Here is a 21,682-nt window from a genome sequence, read left to right on the forward strand (position 1 = left end):
AGCCTTAACCTTCCGCCCCTCAACGTTTGCTACAAGTAGAAATGGCCGCCACTTTGGTCCAAAGTCAAATCCTCAGAGTTACCGATGCACTGGAAGCATTCACTTGTCGATCTATTCAACCGCTGTCGAACTTCAACCTCACATTCGAAGTCCCCCCGCCCACAGTCCGAACTCGGCAATATGCCGTTTTGGGCAGGTGTCAGAGACGACACGAGGACTGAACTTAGAGAGCATAGCAATGCTGCTTGCGTTATTCCAAGTCCTGGACCTCACGGCAGGATACGTGCAAGTGTACCATCGACTCTGCTCGTGGTCTACAAATGAACGGTGGTAGCTGGATGAGGGTGTCCATTGTTTGTAATGCGTCTAATTAGATTAGTATTACAACTTCCTTGGTGTCCCCGTTCCCTGGCAGCCATTACTTCAACAACCTTCTATCGTCATTCGTTGCTTCCGCCCCAATCGCTTGACTGGCCTGTTATACTTCCACCTTCTCGTCCTTCCAAGCACCTTCCGCCCGCGTATGTGCCTGTAGGAGCGTGTGTTGTGTCATATGCTCTTTCTGCATGAAAAGGCCTCCAAGATCATGATGTACATCGCGTAAAATTCACGCATGCCGCCCCAAATGTGTCGTCATCAAGCCATACGTTGAAACTTTCTCGTGGGTCGAATCTCCTGCCGTAATCTCTCGCGTGTACGTTCCTGATGGTCTGTATCCGAAGCGGGTGAAAAGCCGGTGTCTTGGTCAAGTCCAGGGCTTAGGAATGGAAAGGCAGCGAAGCATCAACTCGTTCAATGTCCATCTATTCGTCGTCGTCGTCGCTGCCACTGTCGTCATCTCCTCTCCCGGTCCGACGTCGGCCACCTTCCCTTGTTCCCTTCTTCAGCTTCAACGGAAAGCCAGCGCCGCGCTCGATGAGACCTCGCACTAGCGGCGTACTCGGTTGTACCTGGTCAAAGTCCTTGGCATTGACCACTCGAAATACATGGCTGGCCACCGTGTGCAGTATTGGTAGCTTTTCGCCAGCCATGAGGTAGCCCGGCTCCATCTTCATGAGGCTGAATTCCAATTTGTACTCGCCAGCTTTGCGAACCGATAGATCAGCAAAGATGAAGAATGTACATGGTAGTCCGTAGACCGGTCGTGTTTGTCCGAAGCTACCAGGGTTATTGGCCGCCCCAGACGCGAAGAATCGCTGACTGGGAGAGCCCGGTCCGGACGCGCGCTCCACACTCGGTGGATGTTGTACTGCAGTCTCGACGTCGGGGTCATCCTTTGTATGGAAGGGACTAGCCACCGACGTGCCTAATAGTAACCTCTGTATCTCCCGTGAACCATCCTCGCTGTACGACGACAGTGTACTCATATCCCGCCGCGGAGGATTTGCAGAGACAAGTCGACAATGGACCACGAATTGGGATTGTAGTTCATCGAGATCGGCCTGAGACTGAGGATCAAAATTGCTCATCAGCAACTGAAGCACCGGAGGTGGATCGATTGGGCGCCGGTCTTTGCCATCTGGTCCTGCTCTTGCCGCTCGAGGCTGTTGACGAATACGAAGCGAGAATCGCGTAGCCCGGGGACTGATCGAAGCCACGGACTGGCCAGCTGACCATGGGCCAGTGCCCAGGGTTTGGTAGCTTGCAGTGGTCGGCGTGGACGTACTCGAGACCGAGGTTGAGGACATAAAAATCCGACTCTCGCTTGTATCACCAAAGTGCGGCTGTTGAGAAGACGTAGCCTCGCCGGGAAGCCTGGGATGTCGGCCGGAGCGGTGAACGTTCTCCGAGTCGTCTTGCCTTTCTTCTGCCAGGTCGTACGGCCGCTTGAGAGGAATAGCAAGGGGACCGCGTGAGGATGGAGAAACTCCAGGATTTGCGACTGCCGCCGACTCGGTTTCGCCAATTCGCAGGGAGGGCTGATTCGGACAACGTGAGACGACGCCACTTGATGGAGGAAATGACTGATATGCTCCTGTTGCATGGTAGGGATGCAGCGGTGCATGGTGGAGAGCTGACTGCTGGTACAGAGGAGGCGCGGTGTAAGAGGAAGAACCGTACGGTGGCCCAGGCTGCAGTGGGAACTGCGACAATGGTGGAAGCGTGGGTTGAGAGGCAGACGGTGCTAGATGCGGGACAGTAGCCTCGGGGAATTTCGGGGTCTGGTAAGGAGCGGCCAACATGTCCGGAGGTTGAGGATAAGAGGGAGCTTGAGCGGGGGCAGTAGTACTCGGTGGGCGAGTGCGCGGAGGGCTCTCAAACTGTCGATCTCCTGCGCCAGGACGCGGTTGCATAACCAGGCAGGGGACTCACGTGTCGTCGGCGCGGGGCTCTTTGCGATAGAATCCGTGTTGCACGCCTCGCAGACCTGAAGTCGGGACCATGGATCTCTGGGTTGCAACCGAAAACGGGTAGCTGCTGGGATGGTGACACAGCGATATCGATATGTGGGCGAGATGCAATCTGGTATGGACTCGCCTAGAATCTTTGCTTGACCAGTCAATGCTTCTGATTCAGGACGGGTTGTTCTTCCACCACCAGTATTCACCTGCAGGTAGAGGACGTCTGCCGGATAATGCGTAGAGGCGTGAGGCCAAGTGGCTGTGCATTAATTGTTTGCTTGGAAGGAATGTGTGGTATGGTTAATTGTAGATGGCAGTGTAAAAGACTGTCAAGGGTGTCGTGATGAAGAGATGGGTACAATGATTTAAGACAGAAAAATGGTGCTAGGGTTCGGTATACTGAGTGGTGGCGGTTCTGGCGAATGAGGCAGAGATATATGCTTCAGATGTTAGTGACGGTCATGCTCATAGTAGCCACTATAAGAGTGGGCAGGAACTAACGTTTCCTGGATAGGACTAGGCTGAGGATGACGGACGGGGTGAGGATCTTGGTCGAAAAGCAGACAAGAGGATCGACAGAATGCTTGCGCAGCCGAAGACCGACGATCAGATGGGCTAGCAAGCAGCGTCAACGGAAGCTTTTTGGTCAGGATTCGATATGCAGCCACCTGCAAAGGAGCCACAGCGGAGGAAGCCGCTCAGGGACACGGCGAGCGATTGTACTTGGTTCGCTTGCGGTTTGGAACACGAGCATAAGCTCAGAAATCCAGAAGGGGCGTAAGCGAAGCACGTCGATGTAGAGGTATTTTGTCTTAGCAGGCGAGAACTGGTTGGGCGATCCGTGCGAGGGCACGGTTGGATCTGCACCGCAGGCTGTCGTTTTTGTACAGCAGGTCGTTGCCAGTCACAACGGCGCAGGCAGCACCGGAGCAGAAGGATTTCCACCATCTGAAACGACGACATCTGGGATCTACCTGGCAAAGATGCAAAGCCACAGCGGAGAGGATACCGCAATTTAGACTAGACGAATAGCTCGGTGGCGGCAGTTGTCCAAGGCAGCAACAGCATTAGAGCTATGATATCGATTAAGTGGAAGCTCTGTCTGGGCAAGTCTGCTGCTGGCTTCTGCTGGCTCTGTTGGAGGTTGGAGTCTGCATGGAAGCGGGCAACTGACCAGGGTTGCTCGAAGCAGGACCCCTACCAGCGCGGTAGCCTTAGGCCCATCAGGCTATGCGGCCGGTGCTGATGCGAGAATGGGATGCATTCGTGGGCCATGGCACTGTAACACCAACAAACCTCTGCCCCACGGGCTGATTAGCTTCATTCCCTAACACCCTACACACTCGAGACTTTGCGACTAAAAGCCAGTTGTGGAAACTTTGGCAGCGACGGGCTCCATGTCATGGAGACGGTAATCTTGTTCCGCGGCGCGCAAAGTCCTGGAGGCCGGAGTCGCGGACGAGTGACATGTGGCCCATGTCTACTCCGTACCTCCGTAGGTGTTACGATTGTGTCCAGGTCAAACTCGGATACGGAGTATGCTGGACTGCGCGAATTCGGATCAGAGAGACCAGACAAATGATGCGCGGCTAGTCTGAGGCTAGCCTTCGGTTATTTCTCTCAGTATGATATTTTCTCCGGCTGCCATGCACAGCGCTAGGTGCTCAACAGACGAGAGCACTATTGAATTGACCAGAACGAAGCGAGCTGCGCGAGGAGATGAAGCCGGGTGTGGGTACGGGCGAAGCGGTACAGGTACCAAGTGGTGCAGAGGCGGGCAGGCTCGTAGGCTCGCCTGTCGGAGAATTTCTTAGGCACGGCGGTGCAGCAGGGATCGAATCTGGGACGCCCCCCTTACTCCAGAAGACAGGACTCCAGAAAGACAGGGCTCAGCTCTGGACCGGGACATTCTTGGGCTACGGAGTATGCCCCTGTGATGGGCTTCGTCAAGTTGCATGGCGTGATGTTCATGGTACCTTGGTCGAAACAGCAATGGGAAAACGCCATTCGCACCTTCCACACTTGGCAACGTCGATGGAGGCGAGGGACCCTTATCTCGGATGTCTCAGGTACCAGGCCCGTCTCAAGTCGGCAGTTCTGGAAAACATCAAACCGGCAATTGTTGTTAGAGCTCGGCAACCTTTGTCTGGTCCGCTAGCACGCTCGCCTACAGAAAGCGAGGTCGTATTGATCTGTTGCTTTCTTGCTCTCGATGCTCGGCGCCTTGCCAGCTAACAGCTAACGAAGTTGTAGGAAATACTTGTACTGGCCTACAGTCCTTTCTACGTGCAAAGATTGGATAGCTCGATGAGGTTACCTGCAACCATCGCGATACATGGGTCAGTACTCGTACTGGATCAAAGCCTTGCCTTGACCTCGGTTTCATCATGTTAGAAGAATGGCAACTCACCGTCTGGGTCTCGACAGTACACACTGGGAGTGTCAGCGAAGGCCTTGCGGAGCCCCCATCTAGGTATACCGACCTGCGGATGTTTCCTTGGGCACCAGTCCGCTTAACGACCTGTCCTCCTTCCAAAACTTCAACATCTCTCTGTTTCAAACGGTCGAGGACAAGGTCCACCGACTCCTCGACAAGAAAGCACAAGTCGGCACTGCCCGGTTGAACGGTCTGTACTCGAGTTTAGCGTTGATCTGGAGCAGAAGCCGCAATGAGGAATGTGACATAACTGTGCTTTGGGCTCGAATTCGCTGCCATGGACATGTAAGTTGATCTTTTGGGATCCGAACTTTAGAGCATGTCGCTTAGTCCCTGACGAATTTGCGGGAGCGAAAGACTCGGCTTTCATGCCCATCACTTCTTGATAAAAGTTGATGGTGGCACTTAGGTCCTGCACGGTCAACACCAGATGATCCAGCGACTTGGTTGTGGCTACGCTCGACATGGTGACCTGTGTAACCCCTGCTTGGGTTTCTGCGTTGATATTGATATCTTGTACCCAGAGAGTGACTGGATAAGCTGCAGGCCGTGTGCTATGTGGTGCAGACGCAACGATTGATGACGTAAAACGTCGCCAGCCTCAGAAGCACCTCTGCTTGTTGCACCTCGGAACCTCGCTACTTTTTGGAGCCTCCAACGCTGATGACCTCACTTCTCCATGCACACCGTTGATGCCAGGTCAGTAGCCTGACCTACCTGTGAGCTCCTGTGCGCGACGTGCAGATCGCCTTGGTGCTTTTGCACGGTAGCGAAAGACCCTGCGCTTGCCAAGCCGTGGCCGAGCATTCAACAGCCACATCCGTGTGTCATCTTCACCGCGATCCTCAACTTACCCTTGGCGACGACCCAAAATGGCAACAAGATCTGGGGGGGTACTTCAATCACAAGACCCTTTGCCACTCCGGTCAAAGACCCGAAATGGTGCCACAACGACTCCAAAGCTACGGACAGCCTCACCGTCCAACCCCGGCCACACATCCAACGAAGGCCAGACGTTGACACCAATCAACGCACCAAAACCGTCGGTCTCTGCGCCGTTTGATCCGGCGCATCAAACGGAGTCACCGCTTCTCAGGAACCGCAACCTGTCGTCCACCACAGTCCCCACAAACACGAACCGCCATCCTCCAATCCCGCTCGTGCAGAAGACTGATGGCTACGCGCATCGTGGTCCCACAAACTCGGTTCCGGAACATCATCTCATGCCCATCGATGCATTCTCGCCGATCATCCAAACCAGTTCTGGTCTACAAGATGACATCTCGGCGCCCTCGACGTTCACATCAGCCGAGAGTCACTCAAAACAGAAAGATGCCCACCCGAACTCAGAAGCGCGTACTGTTGAGGAGAGCTTGAATTTCAACGACGCCTCTTCGACATCAGCGTTGCCACCCCATGGCAGTCTGCAAATGAAGAAGTCTGGTGCTCGGCGGCTTTCTCCTATTCTAGGACGAATGCCCTATCAGTATCTAGGCAGGTCGCCCACACCTCACTTGTCGATGCATTCTCTGGCTCGATACAGGAAAGACCAGCTCGGTCGTCACAAAAGAACCTCGTGTTAGCCCAGGCAGAGGAAAAGCTTTGTTCATGGGAGATGAGCATCGGACCGAGCGTAAGTAAGCTATACCGCGCTGGCGATGGGACTTGCGGGTGGCACCTTGAGCCCTGAGGCCTACGGCAAGCCTATGTGTAGACTGCCACACTATCTACCATATTGGTACCCTAGGGAGGGGCTTTCCAAGGTACCAGAAGCAGCCAGCCTGCTCTCAGGGTTGGGGAAGCGCTGCCATACCGCACAAAGGTGCATGTTGACACATTCAGAGCCTTCGCGAGGCCTTTATCAGGCATCGGGGTGCGCTGGTCCTCACCTCGACGCCTGGCCGCCCGCCTGAACAACGCCAAGGACGGCGACGGCAGCAACCGCCCCTCCACTTCCTCCGAAATCAATTCGTCTGAAATTTCATACAAGTCTTCTACAACAGCTACATAATTTTAAAGGCTTTCTTAATTCGTCCAATAAACTTTTTTGTGATAGAGAACCCACTTAGCAAGTGGCATCCCCGCGGCTCCTGCAACCCCAGCCTCGTGGAAGCCACCCAAGCCGGAAAAGGGTACCCAAGCGAAAGGGTAATGACGATGATGGGTTGCTCTATCCAACACCTGAGGCGTCAACAGTGTTAATCAGCCCGATGGGGAAAGTTTTTCAGACGTAATTTGCATAACTTCGACTGTCCCAGGCAACTGCATTGTAACAAAGACATGGACAGCACCGCCCCACATGAAGATCCCAGCCGATGCATGGATCTGCTCCAGAATACTCCCCTCACCTTGCACTACCTTACAGAGGGGAACGCCAATGTCATCTACAGCATCGCCCCAATAACCTCAGACCCACAGATCGCCGCACACGATCATTGCTGTGTGCTGCGCCTGCGCAAGGACCTGCCCACGACCCGGCCGTGTATCGAGAACCTGAGTGCCATTCGGGAACGGATCACGCCGCTCTTTGAGCGCGCGTACGAAGACGTGCTTATGCCCAAGATGTTGTACCAGCTGACGCCCGAGCTGCTGGACCAGGCCAAGCAGATCCTTGCGGAGCTGGACGCCGAGTGCACCGAGAAGGGCCAGTCGGTGCGCGCCCTGGGAAAAAGCGACATTTCCCACCCTGCCCTTGAAGAGGAGCCGCACGCCGTGCTGATGCCCAACCTTCGGCACGGCGAAAACGCCCTCTTCAGAGAGTTCAAGCCAAAGTGGCTGCGGCAGAGCCCAAATGCTCCGCCAGGATCCCGCCGGTGCCGGACGTGCGCGGCTAATGGCTTCAAGCGAGCCAAAGGCAGCAAGCAAGGCAAAGGCGACTCAGGCTTCTGTCCTCTGGATCTACTCTCGGACGACCCGTCCCTTATCCAAGCGATTCTTGAGAAGATCGACCGCACCCATGGCAACTCGACAGAGCTCGTTGACGATTTCAGGAGGCAAGTGCAGCCCGTGCTCCATCACCTGGCAGATCTGCAGGAAGAGCATCACACCAAGGGCTTGCAGGACGCCAGCAACCCCGAGCATCGAGACTATGCCGTCGCCATGGCGTTGCGTGACTGCAGTGTTTTCATGGTGCTCAACAAATCACCAGGTGGCAAACTCAGCATCTCACGCGTGAAGCTGGCAGACCTCGACCTCAAGATTTCATCTTCTGGCAATCTAGACAAATGGGCCAAGATGGAGAGCGATCTCATCTCCACAGGCGCTTACACCGACGCGACCTTGTCAGGTTCAGCCTGTGCCCTCGAGCGCCAACAGCAAAACGGAGAGGCTCATTGATCGTGCTGAATCTCAAAAATCTGCTCCGCCTGCTGCTTGAAGGGATCATCCTGCACCTTCTTCATTTCGCCCCGAATGCGGTCCAGCAGGTCCTTGGAAAGGCCGCCCTTCTGCCGCGCATACACATCGATACCGGCCGGCGTGAAGAGGGTCTTAGCGAAAAACGTCACGGCCCAGCCTCCTTCCTCCTCTCCCCAGCCAAGGACCTCCCAGTGGCTGCTCGCGATCTTGAGCCAGCCGCGGCCGCGCCAGTTGTACGCCGCCGCCACATGCGGGTCGGGAGAGTCTACTCCCCGCACTGTCTTCTGCTTTTCGCTCTTGAGCGGCTGGTACTCGACCAGGTCGTCGATGGCGTCAGCCGGACTGTCGAGTGGGGTGTAGGTGATGGTGACATTGCGATTCGATTTCCACATCGGTAGTGTCGAGTGCGTGACATACCAGCGGCCGGTGAGGAACTCGATCGGAGGTGTGTTCCAAGTGGAGGAGGTAGTGCCAGAGGCTGGAGAGGTAGATGGAGCACGGAAAGGGAGCGATTTGAGCGTGCTTGATTCTGCTGCCGGTGCCGCCATGGTGGTCTGGCTGGGCAGGGCTTCGCTTTCGCTCATGTCGAAGGACGATGTACAGAGGTGGAAATGTAACGTCACTTGGAAAGTTCTATGTGCCAGACATGGATGTGACGAGATTCAAGAGAATTGTACTGTAGCAGCTCTAGCGCAACCTGGCGGTGTGCTTTGATTCCAGGCACTTGGGGGACGTTTCAAGTTGCGCAGAATAGATGGGTTCGGCCGCTCAGGTACCCAGCCAATCACTGTCTCACGATATCGGAGGTCCTACCGACTTATCGCTATCGATACGAGGGTGGGGTGTGGCGACCCCGCGCTGCGGCTTGGCGGCAGCTTTTGCTCGTGTTCTAGAGCTTCAAGGTCGTCGTTATTCTCTCACCGGAGAGGACGTGGGAGTAGCGGAGCCATCAGCCCGGGGCGGTCCATTACGACTGTATCCCTTGGACTCTTCTCTCAAGTCTCCTTTGCCTCGCCTTCGTCAAAACGAGACCGAATGAACTCAGTCCTTTCGAGGGAGGGGTCGTAAATTCTCAGGCAGTGATTGTACCTCTACCAACGGAGACACGGTTCCAAAAGCACAGCAGCGATGGATGACTCAACTCACGCCTGTCCCCGTTCCGCCACATCCACGTCGCATGGCACAGATGCCACAAACGCCTCTGCCTCCTCTAGGCATCCCCTCCTCGTGCGGGCTTCGGCGTTCAAAACCAAAACGCATACCCGCCTCTCCAAAATCCACACCCGCATCCCGTATCTCCGTGCGCTACCTCTACCCGCGATCCTGATCATTCTGCTCTTGATCCTCGTCAACCTTATAGTCTGGGCCATCTGCGGCCTAATCCTCGCCTTCCACACAGACACGCACCTCCTGGGCACGGCCGCACTAGCCTACAGCCTCGGTCTGCGCCATGCTCTGGACGCCGACCACATTAGTGCCATCGACCTGATGACGCGGCGGTTGATCGCGACCGGCCAGCGACCCGTCACGGTCGGGACCTTCTTCTCGCTAGGCCACAGCACCATCGTCGTCGTCACAAGCATTGTTGTTGCAGCCACCGCCGCCGGCGTCTCTAAACACTTTGACGGCTTCGGCACCGTCGGCGGCATTATCGGCACGTCCGTGTCTGCCGTGTTCCTGATCCTCCTGGGCGTCATGAACGCGTACATCCTCTACAAGCTGGTGCTGCAAATGCGGCGGGTCGTGGACATGAGCCCGCACGCCGCGGCGGCCGAGGGCTGGAAGATCGAGGGCGGCGGCGTCCTCTTCCGCGTGCTGAAGCGCATGTTCAAGCTCATCGACCGGCCGTGGAAGATGTACCCGCTGGGCGTGCTGTTTGGGCTGGGCTTCGACACGAGCAGCGAGATTGCCCTGTTGGGAATCAGTTCCATCCAGGGCGCCAGCGGCACGAGTCTGTGGCTGATTCTGATATTCCCCGTGCTGTTCACGGCGGGCATGTGTCTAGTCGACACCGCGGACGGGGCGCTCATGATGTCCATGTACGTGGCGCCCATGGGCATGGGCGGGGACAAAAAAGAGACAGAAGCACGGGGCCAAGCGCTGGCGGCAGAAGACGCGCGCACGCAAGAGCTCGGTGTCGGCTACGTGGACGCAGACGACACTTCCATCCACCACCACAACGACGACGACAATTCCACCCCATCACCACCCGCCGCAACGCCTCAGGGCAGGAACAGAGTAAAAGACCCTCTAACCTTCCTCTACTACTCCATCGTCCTCACAACATTGACGGTCATCTGCGCCATCGTCATCGGCGTCATCCAGCTTCTCTCCCTCATCCTCAACACCGCGCACCCAACCGGACCCTTTTGGGACGGCGTCGAGGCCGCAGGCGACAACTACGAGATCATCGGCGGCGCCATCTGTGCGAGCTTCGTGGTTGCGCTGGTCACGAGCCTGCTGCTTTTTGGGCGCTTCAAGAGGTGGGTGGCGAGGAAACGGGCTGTTACGATGGTGCAGGCGCAGGGGCCGCAGGAGGAGGGAGATAACGAGCTCGGGCCGCCGTACAGGGATGAGGAGGTCGCGGGAGCAGCGGTGGTGAGGGGAGATGCTGAGATGGGTGGGGAGAGGCGCAGTGGTGAGGAGGATGGCGGGTTAGTGATTGAGGAGATTGTGGAGTTTGATGGGAAGCCCGTTGGTGGGGGTGACAGCAGTGGCAAAAGCGGTGGGAAGGGAGGCGTCAAGGCGGTGCAGAGCGAACTTGTTGGGGGTGGAGGTGGTGAGGGTAGTGGCGCGAGGTGATATATTAAAGCGGCTTCCTGGAGGTAATATCAGCTTAGACGATAGTAGACGGAGGTTTAGAAAGAGAGTAGCCTGCATCGTGTTGGCATAGAGCGTACATGCACACAGGCCACACGCTCAGAGATCACAGAAGAAGAGTACTCTTTGTATATACCATCGAGCGGTCAGAAGCTACCTTCGAATTGTCGCATAGCAATGTCCACTCACTATACGGACGATGGCAAGAACATAAGCTAGCAAATGGAAGACGCCGGACACCTTGCATAACTCGTCGCGATGTCCTCTTTTCCTGAATCAGGGCTAAACGCTCCAGACAATCAATTCGACTCGCATCAAGAAGCAAAGTCATAGACTCTCACTTCGCCGTCTTCTCCACCAGAGCACATCCTCCCGTCACTTAATCCGATACATGTCACGGGTCCGGCGTGGCCTGCGAATGTCTTTTCGCTCTTTCCACTGCGTGGATCCCATACCTTGACAGTGCGGTCGTGACTGCCCGAGACTATTCTCAGTGTATCGGCGGCGATGGTCCAAACACCTTCCACATGGCCGAAGTATGTTCGTACGCAGCGGCCGGTGGCTGTCTCCCATAGACGGATTGTGTTGTCTAAGGCAGATGTAAGGATATAGCGTGGTGGTAATGGGCGATCTGGCTGACATGGGAAGAGCTTGCTCTCAACGGAGGATTCAACAGACGCGGTTCTTCTCAGCTCAGTGCCTTCGTCAGCCTCACTAAAAGAGCGACTGCTAGTTGAGAGATGATCGTCAATAGGGTCGTCGGCTTCAAATTCGGGTGGAAGTGGAATCACTTGTTGGACATGACCGACGTGCCCTTCGTAGGTGCGAACGACTCGGCCGGTATCTAGATCCCAGAGATTGATTGTGCAGTCATCGGATGCGGTAAAGAGAGTCCGGGATGCGGAATCGATGCGAACGCTGTTGACCCAGTCCGTATGCCCGCGAAGGACGGAGGTGGTTTTCTCCTTGAAGTTCCAGATACGAACTGTGTTGTCGGCAGAACCAGAGGCGACCAACTTCTGGTCAAAATGCAGGGAGATCACGCCTTCGGTATGACCAGTGTGAGTGGCAATGCATTCGCCAGTCCGCCAATTCCAGACTTTGACGGTCTTGTCTAATGAGCCAGATATGAGCTTATTGTCGTCAAATTGCAGGCAGCGAATGCCTGAAGTGTGGCCCTCGAGTGTGCGGAGCACTTCGCCTGTATCGAGATCCCAGATCTTGATTGTTGCATCGTAGGAGCCAGTAGCAAGAATGTTGTCGATGAACTGCAGAGCCATGATACCATTTGAATGCCCCCGCAAGACCTTTACATTGCAGCGACCGTATTTCCAATTGGTACCGACCTTGAAGCGGTCTTTGTAGACGTCTTTCCAGGGACGAGTACGCCGGAAGTAGTCGCTGTCATGCGAGGAAACACCAGGACGACTTCGAATAGAGACAGGTGATGAACGACCATCAGACTGCTGCTCGATGGCAGGAGCACCAAGCTGCTCGTGCTGTGGCTGCACAAGAGTAGACTCCTCTGGGATTGGCGTAATTGCGGGTGACCACTCATTAAGACCACGTCCAGCAGCGCGCAGCTGCATCTGTCGCTTGGTCGCTCGGAGACGCTTGCGGTCCAGCATGGGCAAGCCCCAGCCGCATTTGACGCACTTACGGTCGATATGTTGTTCACACATGTGATGCCAGACCACATCATCGTCGGCTAGCTGGCGCCATTTGCGTGAGACCTGGGCGGCCTTGCAGAGCGAAGTGGTATCGAGGAAGGACAGAATGCGAAACGAAACCTCCGCTGGGAGAGCGGCGAGGAAGTCGATGCGAATGAGCTCGCGCACATTGGCCGACAAGAATGAGAGCTGGGGAAAGCAGCACTGAGCGAGTATTCCCTGTAGCATAAGCTTCCGGTGTTTGGCTGGAGCAGCCGAGAACAGTGACCACACCTGGACTATTCCCTGGCGATCCTCTTGTGGCATGGCTTCAAGATCTTTCTGCAGAGCCTCCATAGAGGGCTCGTCGGCCTGCTTACGACACAGCATATCTGGACGATGTCGGTAACAGAATTTTGAGTTGGGATCAAGTGTCTGCTCGAGAGCATTTTGGTCTCGGTCGACGCCACCAAGGGGAGCGTACTGCGCAGGGACGTGCTTGGCCAGGAAGGGCGCAACGGCGTTCGGAGCCAATCTGGCTGTAGAGGCGGAAGTCATGATCTTGTGTCGGTCGGTATCGTGGTCGTGGGTGTGGTCGTGTCCATGATCATACATATGGATAGGCGCATGGGCACCACTGGAATCGGAGCGTAGTCTCTTTCGTGGTGACTGGGGCCAGTCATCGTCCGTCTCGATGTGCACTCTGGCGTGGCTAGTCATGTTTGCGAATCTCGGTGCTCTCGGGGCTTCTCAACAGGTCGCACAAGGTCGGGAGAATGGCTTCATCGCAAGCAGTAGATGCGGGCGCAAGAGCGGGAATTTGGGTGAGATAAGTGGTTCAGCAGACGTCCGTGGACGGAAATCGGGCGGGAAATCTGCCAGACACTCAAAGATGGTGCAAGCAGCGGTCAACAATCAGTCAGCAATCGGTACAGAGCAAAAGCGTGCTCGCCTGCTGCGTAGCAATGGAAACTGACGATGCCGAAAGCGGTGGGGACGGATTCTTGTTAGTCAGAGGCAGATCAGAGTTTTGGAGAAGAAAGAGGAGCACGCCTCTAAAGTGGAACTCGCAACTGCCACCGCGAAGGTCCGCTACTGGCTCCCGACAAGGCAACTCCCGCCACTGCGAGCACCTCATCGCACGCGATATTGTCCTCGATGGCATCAGACTGCGTTTACTCATCTACAAGTCAGAATCCGGACTCTGTCCAGACCGCCAGACCCCCGTGATTAATGCTGCGCTGACCACTCTGTCCTGCCTGGTATGGCGCAATCAGACGCATCCTCCTCTCCATCGCAGTCCGAGCACGCGCCGGGGCCCGTAACTATTGACACTCTGATCACCTACCTCGTTGCAGCCAAGCGCTCACTCTCCAGTATCCACCATGTCCATCGCGCTACAAACGTCCTTGCAGAAGCTCGTTCCTCGGTCGAATCGACTGCTGTGCTAGGGGCCCGCACCACATACCTTCGCCGAAGTTTACTGTCACAGTTGAAGATTCTGCGGGGTATTCAATTTGAGCTGGAAGGCTCCGCCAACGCCATCCGAGTCGAGTTCCAGGCTTCCATTAAGGAGCTGGATGCTGCAGGCCGCCGGTTGCAACAGAACATCCAGCAGCTGAAGCAGACCAGGATAGATGACGGCTTCAAACTGCCACCCGTTCAAGACGAAGGACCAACTGTGCTCCCCAAAACTAGTCTGCACGATTTCGTAGAAGAAAGACCTGTGGAGGAATTAAAGGATGCTATGAAAGAGGTCATTGACAATGTTCAGGACAACCAACAGGAGATCAGTAGATCAATCCGCAACCTGGAAGAGGATTTGCAAGTCATCAATGAGCTACTCATTGACAAGCAGTCGAGCCTCTCCAGTGCGAGCAGTGACTTCCAGCCACCAAATATGCCAGATCTACTCAAGAAACTCGAGGACTATGCCCATTCCATGGCTCAATCCCTCGAGTCACTCGTCAACCACTTCGATTTATGTGCTACTGCTATTCGACATACTGAAGGCGCCGGTGACGCCATTGTCCGCAACTACCAGGCTGGAAACTTACCCGAGGATGTTGATGTTGAGAAACTCGAAGGCCCGGCCGAACCCATGAACGAGGGAGAACGCGCTGAGATGTTGCAGGTTCTTTCTACCGACGCTGCCGAGGTGGATGATGTGGTAATGGAGATTCAAGAACATGCTGCGGAAATGGACGGTCACCTCAATGAGATTCTACATTGGAAGGAGCGGGCAGACGGCTCTCACGAAGATGTTGCAACCGCTTTCCGCCACCTTGAGACTATCGGCCAACGGCTGCCAACCTTCCTGGCTGAATCTGCTCGCCACGCATCTCGCTGGACAGAGGACAAAGCTCGCATCGAAGACGGTATCGCCGGCATGGAGGAGCTATGCGAAACATACGACAATTTTCTCCATGGTTATGATCGACTCATCATTGAGGCAGCACGAAGGCGGGCGGTAAAGAAGCAGATGGAGAAGATCGTTGATGAAGCACAGGCACGGCTCGATGCTCTGCACGATGACGACCTGAAAGAGAGACAACTGTTCCGTGAAGATCAGGGCGACTACCTCCCTAGTGATATTTGGGAAGGATTGCATCTCGCTCCGGCGAGATACGGTATCCATCGAATTGACAATGTCCGAGAGGGACGAGAAGAATGGCTGAGTATTCCAGAGCTGCCAAAATCGACTGTAGAAGGTGCTTTGAAGAGGCTGAAAGGCAAGCCTGTACAATAGAAGACAGCTACCAGCCATATTAATACTTGTTTTACTCATCGTCTGCTGCGTTCATGCTCATCATCTGCGCAATGACTGGATGAGACGAGAAGCTATAAGGCTAGCCAATCGGAGGAGGGCATTTGACGGGTTCTACAATACTCCGTACTTACATTCTAGAATTGCTCGCGCAGTCAACGTAGATTACTTTCTTTGAGCATTTACTCGAGACGGTCCCCTTCACCCTGCAGCTCAGCTGTACACTGGCTCGATGCAAGCAGGTGCCAGCTTGATGCGCACATTGCGCGCCGAGGCTCCGGCCTTGACCCGACGCCTATTCGACTGTCGGTGCCAGGGTCAGACCAAAGCTCTACGGTCGATTAGCAGAGATGCCTTCAAGAGACGTGCTTCGTCCTGCACCAGCTTGCGACCGAGTCCGGCGCCTCGAGTGACGCTTCCGAAAGCGTTTTCAAAGCGAGCCTTCTCGTCAAGTTCCCTCCGTGCAGCCGACATCAAATCAAAGAGCGGGAAACGATCTTTCTTCCCACCGAAAAGCTCCAATGCTGTCGCATACTGGTTGCTGGGCAGTGCAGCCAGTGTCTTTGGCATTGTCATATTTGGTGGGCTTACACGTTTGACAGAGTCTGGGTAGGGCACAGCGTCGCCTTTTTCTGGTCACACCACTAATCATGGTAGACTCTCAATAACAGAATGGCGACCCGTCACCGGATCCCTGCCCCCGATGTCCCAAGCTGACTGGGAGTCCGAGTTCCTCAAGTACAAGTCCTCTCCCGAATTCGCGATGCTAAACAGCCGTATGACACTCGACGAGTTCAAGAGTATATACTGGATGGAATGGATTCACCGGATATGGGGTCGCGCTATTGGCATCACATTCCTCCTGCCCGCCATATACTTCACGGCTCGTGGACGTATGACCAAATCTCTGACGCTCAAGGTCTGGGGCATCGCCGGACTCATCGGTTTCCAAGGCTTCCTGGGTTGGTGGATGGTCAAGTCTGGCCTCAAAGATGACCTGTTTGCGCCTGGCAGCACCCCTCGCGTGTCCCAATACCGCCTGACGGCACACCTCGGCGCCGCCTTTGTCGTCTATCTCTCTATGCTCTGGAATGGCCTGACGACGCTCCGCGATAACCGCTTTCAGACCCATCTAACACATCAGGAAGCGCAAGCCTCCCTCCAAGCCTTCCGCAACCCAGCCCTCCGCACCTTCAAACTCGCCACCCTGTCCCTCTTTGCTCTAACATTCGTAACGGCCATGTCTGGCGCACTCGTCGCCGGCCTCGACGCCGGCCTCATCTACAACGAATTTCCCTACATGGGCTTGGGCCTAACGCCACCGAAATCCGAGCTCTTCGACACCTTCTACTCACACGTGCCCGCCAATGACAAAGGCGAACACACCGACCTCGTGTGGCGCAACATGTTCGAGAACCCCAGCCTCGTGCAGCTCGACCACCGTCTCATGGCCACCACCACCTTCACCGCCGTCATGGCCCTCTTCGCCTGGTCACGCTCCTCGGCGCACCTTCAGAAGATCCTGCCCGCCAACGCAAAACGCGCCGTACACGGCGTCTTCGGCTTCGCCTGGCTGCAGGTCATCCTCGGCATCAGCACGTTGCTGTACTTGGTTCCTGTCCCGCTCGCGAGCGCCCACCAGGCCGGCGCACTGGCATTGCTGTCGTGGACCATGGTGCTCGGCAGTCGCGTGCACATGTCTAGAGCCTCGATCAAGACGCTGGAGTATTTTGCGAAGCATGGTCGTTTGGGCACCAGGAACGTGGCTATTCATCAGAACGTCGCGGTCGCGGAGGCTGCGCAGAAGGTGCAGAAGGCTCTGGGTGCTAAGGTCAGGCAGCCACAGTCGGCCAATGCAAGCCAGCGTGTAGTTGGCCAGTCTGGCGTGACGCCTGCTGCTGTATAGTCCCTCTTGTTGTGTTAGTACGAGTCGAAAGTCGACTTCTCTTGACTGAGCGGATACATGTACCTATATCAACTTCAACGTCTCTCTACCCAAGGTCCTCTTATCCTACTAGTCCACCCTGTGCAGTACGTGTCTATCAGGAGGGCACCGGACCTTAAGGACGAGTGAGCTGTCACACCTCTCAGGAGGGCGCCCGGCCTTGAAAGTTGATAGTTAAGCGAGCTGTCATGCCCAATAAGAGGGCACTAGGCCTTGAGGACACGTGAGATGTTATACACACTGGGGGGGCACCAGTCCTTAAGGCCGAGTGAGCTGTCATGCCCTTCAGGAGGGCACCCGGGTATAAAAGCCGAGCGAGACTCTCCACTCTTATGTGAACGAGTGAGCATCTTCATGCCCATCAGGAGGGCACCGGGCCTTAAGGCTGAGCGAGCTTTGATGTCCATCAGGAGGGCACCCGGGCATGAAAGACGACTGTGAGACTCTTTTTTTTCAAGAACTTTTCTCTCCTCATTTTTTTTTATCTATCCTAATTTTCATTACTCATACAACAAAAGAAGCCTCGCGATCTCGTCGTCGAAGCTCGTCGTCGGTGTTGTTACAGTCTCCCCAAAATGGTCGTACAGCAAGAAACCCCCCCTCCCCCCCGGGTCCCTTTCATTCCCCTCCTTCCTCCCCAAAGGTGTGCTCCCTCCCAAAGAGCAGCCCGCAGCTCGCTCAGTCGGACTCATTGCCCTTGCCTCCCTTGCCCTTGCCCTTGCTGCCGCCGGCGTACTTGCGCGGCGTGCGGCGGATCACACGCCCGGTCTCCTCCATGCCCAGGCCGGTGTACTCGATGCCGGAGCGGGTGCGGCGGGTGGGGGTGGGCGGAACGGCGGCGAAGAGAGAAGACGCGGGCGCCGGGGAGCTCTCGTCAGCCTGCTCCGAAGGGAGCGGGGAGCTGGCTGGGACGGCGGTGTAGTCGTCACCGGCATCGTCCTCGTCCTCGGCCTCGGTCTCATCACGAGGCTCGGCTTGGGCATTACCGCGCGATGGCTGAGCAGGAGGGAGCATGCCACCTACAGGCGCCTGCGTGATGATAGACGCATGGCCGTTCTCGTCAATGTGCAAGCTCGGGCGAGGGTTGTTGCGGACGACACCTACACCAGAGACAACATCCATGTGACGCGTGCCCAGAGGACCAGCAGGGAGACCCAGCTCTTCAGACTCTGGAAGCTGGCGCAGGGCTTGGCGGAAACGGGCCTGCACGTAGGCCTCCTGGCGGTTCTCGCGGATCTGGTCTTCTGCGCGCTGAGGACTGTGGTGCGCGGTGTAATACGGAGGACGGGTGGAGCGAAGTCCTGGAGAGCGTGCTGTAGATAGCAAAGAACCAGTTGCGAGCTGCTGACGGCGTTCGTTGGGCTCGTTGGGGGTGTTTGGCTGATTGGGGCTCAAGATAATGGTGGCACTGTCATCTTCGGCCTTTGGCTCATCTTTGGTTTCAGCAAGATCCACTTCGATTTCGTCCTCGTCGTTGCCATGGTCGTCAGCTTCAGCTTCATCGTCAGCGTCATCATCATCATCGGCGAAGTAATTGGCAGCGAGAAGGTTGCGCAGAGGCGACGGTTTAGGAGCGGAAGGTCGCAAAGCTGGCGCGTGACGCGGCTGCTCAACGAGAGGAGGGGCGCTAGTGGATGCTGATGGGCGATCCGGCTGCTGAGGCGTAGATAGCGGAGGGCTCGAGTTGATAGCATAGTCGACGACACTGTCGCCCGACCCAGGAGTACTTGGAGCCTGATATAGCCCTGTACTGTCATTTGAGTCCTGATTCATGCGGTCACTGGCCACTTCAGGAGCGTCTAGAACAGCTCCAGCATCTTCCTCTTCATGGTTCTTATCGTCTTCATCAGAAGAGATCGTGACCGCGGAAGGTCTGCGAGCAGCGTTGATAGTTCCAGCTTGCGTCGCCTGTCTCCATCGCGCGTCGCCCATAGCCACAACTTGTTGATATGGCATGGCATCATAGAACGCAACCAAAGGTCCCGGCACACGCGGCATGGGTGCACCGTGGCCCGCATTTGCAAAGGGCAGATACGCAACCTGACGTCCAGAGACTGTACCTTCAGCTTGGAGTCTGAATCCGGCCATAGCCTGACGCATGGTGTTTCTACGGGCCGAAGCAACTCCAGGACGCTGACTGGCAGTAGCACGTCGTCCTTGAACCACCCGTGGCGCGGTGCTCGCTCGTCGAACGAGGTTGCGTGGCTCATATTCAGGGTTCAGCTCGTGGTGCTCTGAAGCTTGAGCGAGGCTTGTGTCGATCGGAGTGGGGACTTGTCTGGTCGGACGAGCAGGACCAGGACGTTGAGGCTCGGGTTGACGGTGCGATGTACCAGCATGAAAAGGAACGAACCCCTGGTTTTGGCGTTGGAAATCAGCCCATGTCATCACCTGGACTCCACCTAAGCCATCAGGTAAATGGATCAGAGTTTGGGGAGGAGGTGGAACAAAGTTCGGAGCAGGTTGCTGTGCCTGAGGAAGGTTCGGGGCAGTAGGACCAGCATAGTGAGTTAGACCTGTATGAAGGCCATGAATATTATGTGTGGGAGTCGGACCGTATTGTGACGGCGCCTGTGTTCGAGGAGCATACGATGTCGCGTGCTGCTGGTAGGCATTAGGTCGAGCCAAAGGAGCAGTGGCAGCACGGGCAGAAGCGTGATCAGCGTGGTGGGCTGGACCGAGAGGTCTACCCGCTGTCGTAGCAGCCGCATCCTGGATGCGATTCAGCCGCTGCAGATTCCTAGAGGTCATGCCAGACAACTCCTGTCGGACCGCATGATTCTGAGCCTGATTAGGAACTGCTGGGCGTGATAGTAGGACAGGGCTGCCTGACGAAGAGATGCGCTGACGCTTCTTGGCCGGCTTCTTGAGAGGCTTCGATGGAGAACGGCGCCGTGCGACGGGTGGAGCTTCCTCGCTCGAAGTGTCCGACTCAAGCTGAAAACCACGACGACGTCTCGTTCCCTTACGAGGGGCGTCGTCATGGCCGTTGTCTCGAACCATGTAGATAGTAACAGTGCCAGCACCGAAGTCGGGGTCCAGCGGGCCAAGTAGATAGAGAGGAATGTCGATCTGGAAATTTCCCTTGCTATTCGCGTCCTCGCGGGCAAGATAGCACAGCTTGAAGCCTTCGTGACGATATTGGCCTTGCCAGTTCCACTTGTAGATATCTCGCTCGCCATCTTGGATGTCTGTGTTCGAGTCCTGCTCCTGTTGCGCCTGACGTTCACGCTTGAGAAGACCTTCCATGCACGAACGGCAAATCTGCTTTACGCATTGGCTGCACTTGTAGATTTCCTCTCCTTTGCCCTTAGCCTTGCATTCGTCGCACTGAATGGTGGAGACCTTCTTGATGAAGAACTTGGTGTGCAATGTCGAGCGACGAGTGAAGTGCTCGGGATTCTCAGAGGGCAACTCGCGGTTGACGAACGAGTCGCGTGCGCCGAAGTCCTCGTACATCTGAGCACGTCTTCTGAGGTGTGCAATGGGTCCAATTTCCTGAGCAGAAGGTATGTTCTGAGACATAGGCGAAGGATAGTTGAATGTACCATCATCTTCTTGTCCGGTAGCATCGCCATCGCTGTTTTCTTCGACAGGCTCATTGGAGCTGGGCACTTGGTGGGGAGCCGAATTCGAGCTGGTAGGCTGCTGATTTGGGATATTTGGCGGTGGCACTGCGATGTTATTCTGCACCACATTGGCGTAAGCCTGGCCCAGGACTTGACGAGCCCGACCAGCGATTAGGTCTATGAAGTTCTTACGAGCATCTGGTCCTTCTTCTCCAACACTTGAGGCAGCCTCGGAGCCAGGCGAGCTTGGTAGAGAAGTTGGTGAGGATAAATCAGAATCAGAATCTGAGTCAGGCATCTTTGCGGCGGACACCTTCTTAGCAGGCCTATCGCTGCCCTCAGACTCGGCTGGCATGGTGTGTGGGTCTGTTGAGGTGATTGCTGCGATGCTTTGCGGTTATCGATGCAGTCAGAAGATGGGTCAAGCACGAGAAGGAAGTAGGTTTTTAGAGAGAGGTATGAGGTCAAAGACAAGGTGCAGTCTCGAGGATCTTGACCTGACGCGAAAAAAGGTCGTTTGTGCGGTAGAAGAGTGTGTCTGCAACGCGTATGAAATCGTGTCACGGCAACCAAACGCGCAGCTGACTCTGCGGGTTGGGGGTGGCCGAGGTTGTGGAGCACAGTGGCAGACTGATGACTGTTGGGTAGATACGGTTGACTTGGAGTGAATGCTGGCGAGGTTTTCGTGACCGGTGCGCGATGTGACTGACCAACCTGTCGCATTAGCTATCCACTTGTCTGGTGAATCTCGACGGTGCAGTAAGGGCCAGATGGGGCGGTTCAAAGCTCGAAGAGA

General features: G+C 55.8%; 9 protein-coding genes across 9 annotated transcripts; 4 read left to right on the forward strand and 5 right to left on the reverse strand.

Moving 5' to 3' along the window:
* Positions 1 to 803: 803 nt before the first annotated feature.
* HMPREF1541_05598 (uncharacterized protein) lies at positions 804 to 2,183 on the reverse strand (the record flags this gene model as incomplete). The annotated part of the gene is made up of 1 exon (XM_008719938.1): positions 804 to 2,183. The coding sequence occupies one exon, from the start codon at positions 2,181 to 2,183 to the stop codon at positions 804 to 806; it is 1,380 nt and encodes a 459-aa protein (XP_008718160.1).
* Positions 2,184 to 4,898: 2,715 nt separating this feature from the next.
* Positions 4,899 to 5,064, reverse strand: HMPREF1541_05599 (uncharacterized protein; the record flags this gene model as incomplete). Its single annotated transcript, XM_008719939.1, has 2 exons — positions 4,899 to 4,976; positions 5,026 to 5,064. 2 exons carry the CDS (start codon positions 5,062 to 5,064, stop codon positions 4,899 to 4,901), a joined length of 117 nt encoding a protein of 38 aa, XP_008718161.1.
* A 1,995-nt stretch (positions 5,065 to 7,059) lies between these two features.
* Positions 7,060 to 8,115, forward strand: HMPREF1541_05600 (uncharacterized protein; the record flags this gene model as incomplete). The annotated part of the gene is made up of 1 exon (XM_008719940.1): positions 7,060 to 8,115. One exon carries the CDS (start codon positions 7,060 to 7,062, stop codon positions 8,113 to 8,115), a length of 1,056 nt encoding a protein of 351 aa, XP_008718162.1.
* Positions 8,116 to 8,127: 12 nt separating this feature from the next.
* HMPREF1541_05601 (uncharacterized protein) lies at positions 8,128 to 8,720 on the reverse strand (the record flags this gene model as incomplete). Its single annotated transcript, XM_008719941.1, has 2 exons — positions 8,128 to 8,147; positions 8,249 to 8,720. The coding sequence occupies 2 exons, from the start codon at positions 8,718 to 8,720 to the stop codon at positions 8,128 to 8,130; spliced, it is 492 nt and encodes a 163-aa protein (XP_008718163.1).
* Positions 8,721 to 9,264: 544 nt separating this feature from the next.
* On the forward strand, positions 9,265 to 10,938 carry HMPREF1541_05602 (uncharacterized protein; the record flags this gene model as incomplete). Its single annotated transcript, XM_008719942.1, has 1 exon — positions 9,265 to 10,938. The coding sequence occupies one exon, from the start codon at positions 9,265 to 9,267 to the stop codon at positions 10,936 to 10,938; it is 1,674 nt and encodes a 557-aa protein (XP_008718164.1).
* Positions 10,939 to 11,270: 332 nt separating this feature from the next.
* On the reverse strand, positions 11,271 to 13,325 carry HMPREF1541_05603 (uncharacterized protein; the record flags this gene model as incomplete). The annotated part of the gene is made up of 1 exon (XM_008719943.1): positions 11,271 to 13,325. The coding sequence occupies one exon, from the start codon at positions 13,323 to 13,325 to the stop codon at positions 11,271 to 11,273; it is 2,055 nt and encodes a 684-aa protein (XP_008718165.1).
* Positions 13,326 to 13,869: 544 nt separating this feature from the next.
* Positions 13,870 to 15,354, forward strand: HMPREF1541_05604 (uncharacterized protein; the record flags this gene model as incomplete). The annotated part of the gene is made up of 1 exon (XM_008719944.1): positions 13,870 to 15,354. One exon carries the CDS (start codon positions 13,870 to 13,872, stop codon positions 15,352 to 15,354), a length of 1,485 nt encoding a protein of 494 aa, XP_008718166.1.
* Positions 15,355 to 16,075: 721 nt separating this feature from the next.
* On the forward strand, positions 16,076 to 17,278 carry HMPREF1541_05605 (uncharacterized protein; the record flags this gene model as incomplete). The annotated part of the gene is made up of 1 exon (XM_008719945.1): positions 16,076 to 17,278. One exon carries the CDS (start codon positions 16,076 to 16,078, stop codon positions 17,276 to 17,278), a length of 1,203 nt encoding a protein of 400 aa, XP_008718167.1.
* Positions 17,279 to 17,995: 717 nt separating this feature from the next.
* HMPREF1541_05606 (uncharacterized protein) lies at positions 17,996 to 21,241 on the reverse strand (the record flags this gene model as incomplete). Its single annotated transcript, XM_008719946.1, has 1 exon — positions 17,996 to 21,241. One exon carries the CDS (start codon positions 21,239 to 21,241, stop codon positions 17,996 to 17,998), a length of 3,246 nt encoding a protein of 1,081 aa, XP_008718168.1.
* Positions 21,242 to 21,682: the final 441 nt, after the last annotated feature.

Source organism: Cyphellophora europaea (assembly GCF_000365145.1).
Source record: "Cyphellophora europaea CBS 101466 unplaced genomic scaffold supercont1.5, whole genome shotgun sequence".
Lineage (NCBI taxonomy): Eukaryota > Fungi > Ascomycota > Eurotiomycetes > Chaetothyriales > Cyphellophoraceae > Cyphellophora > Cyphellophora europaea.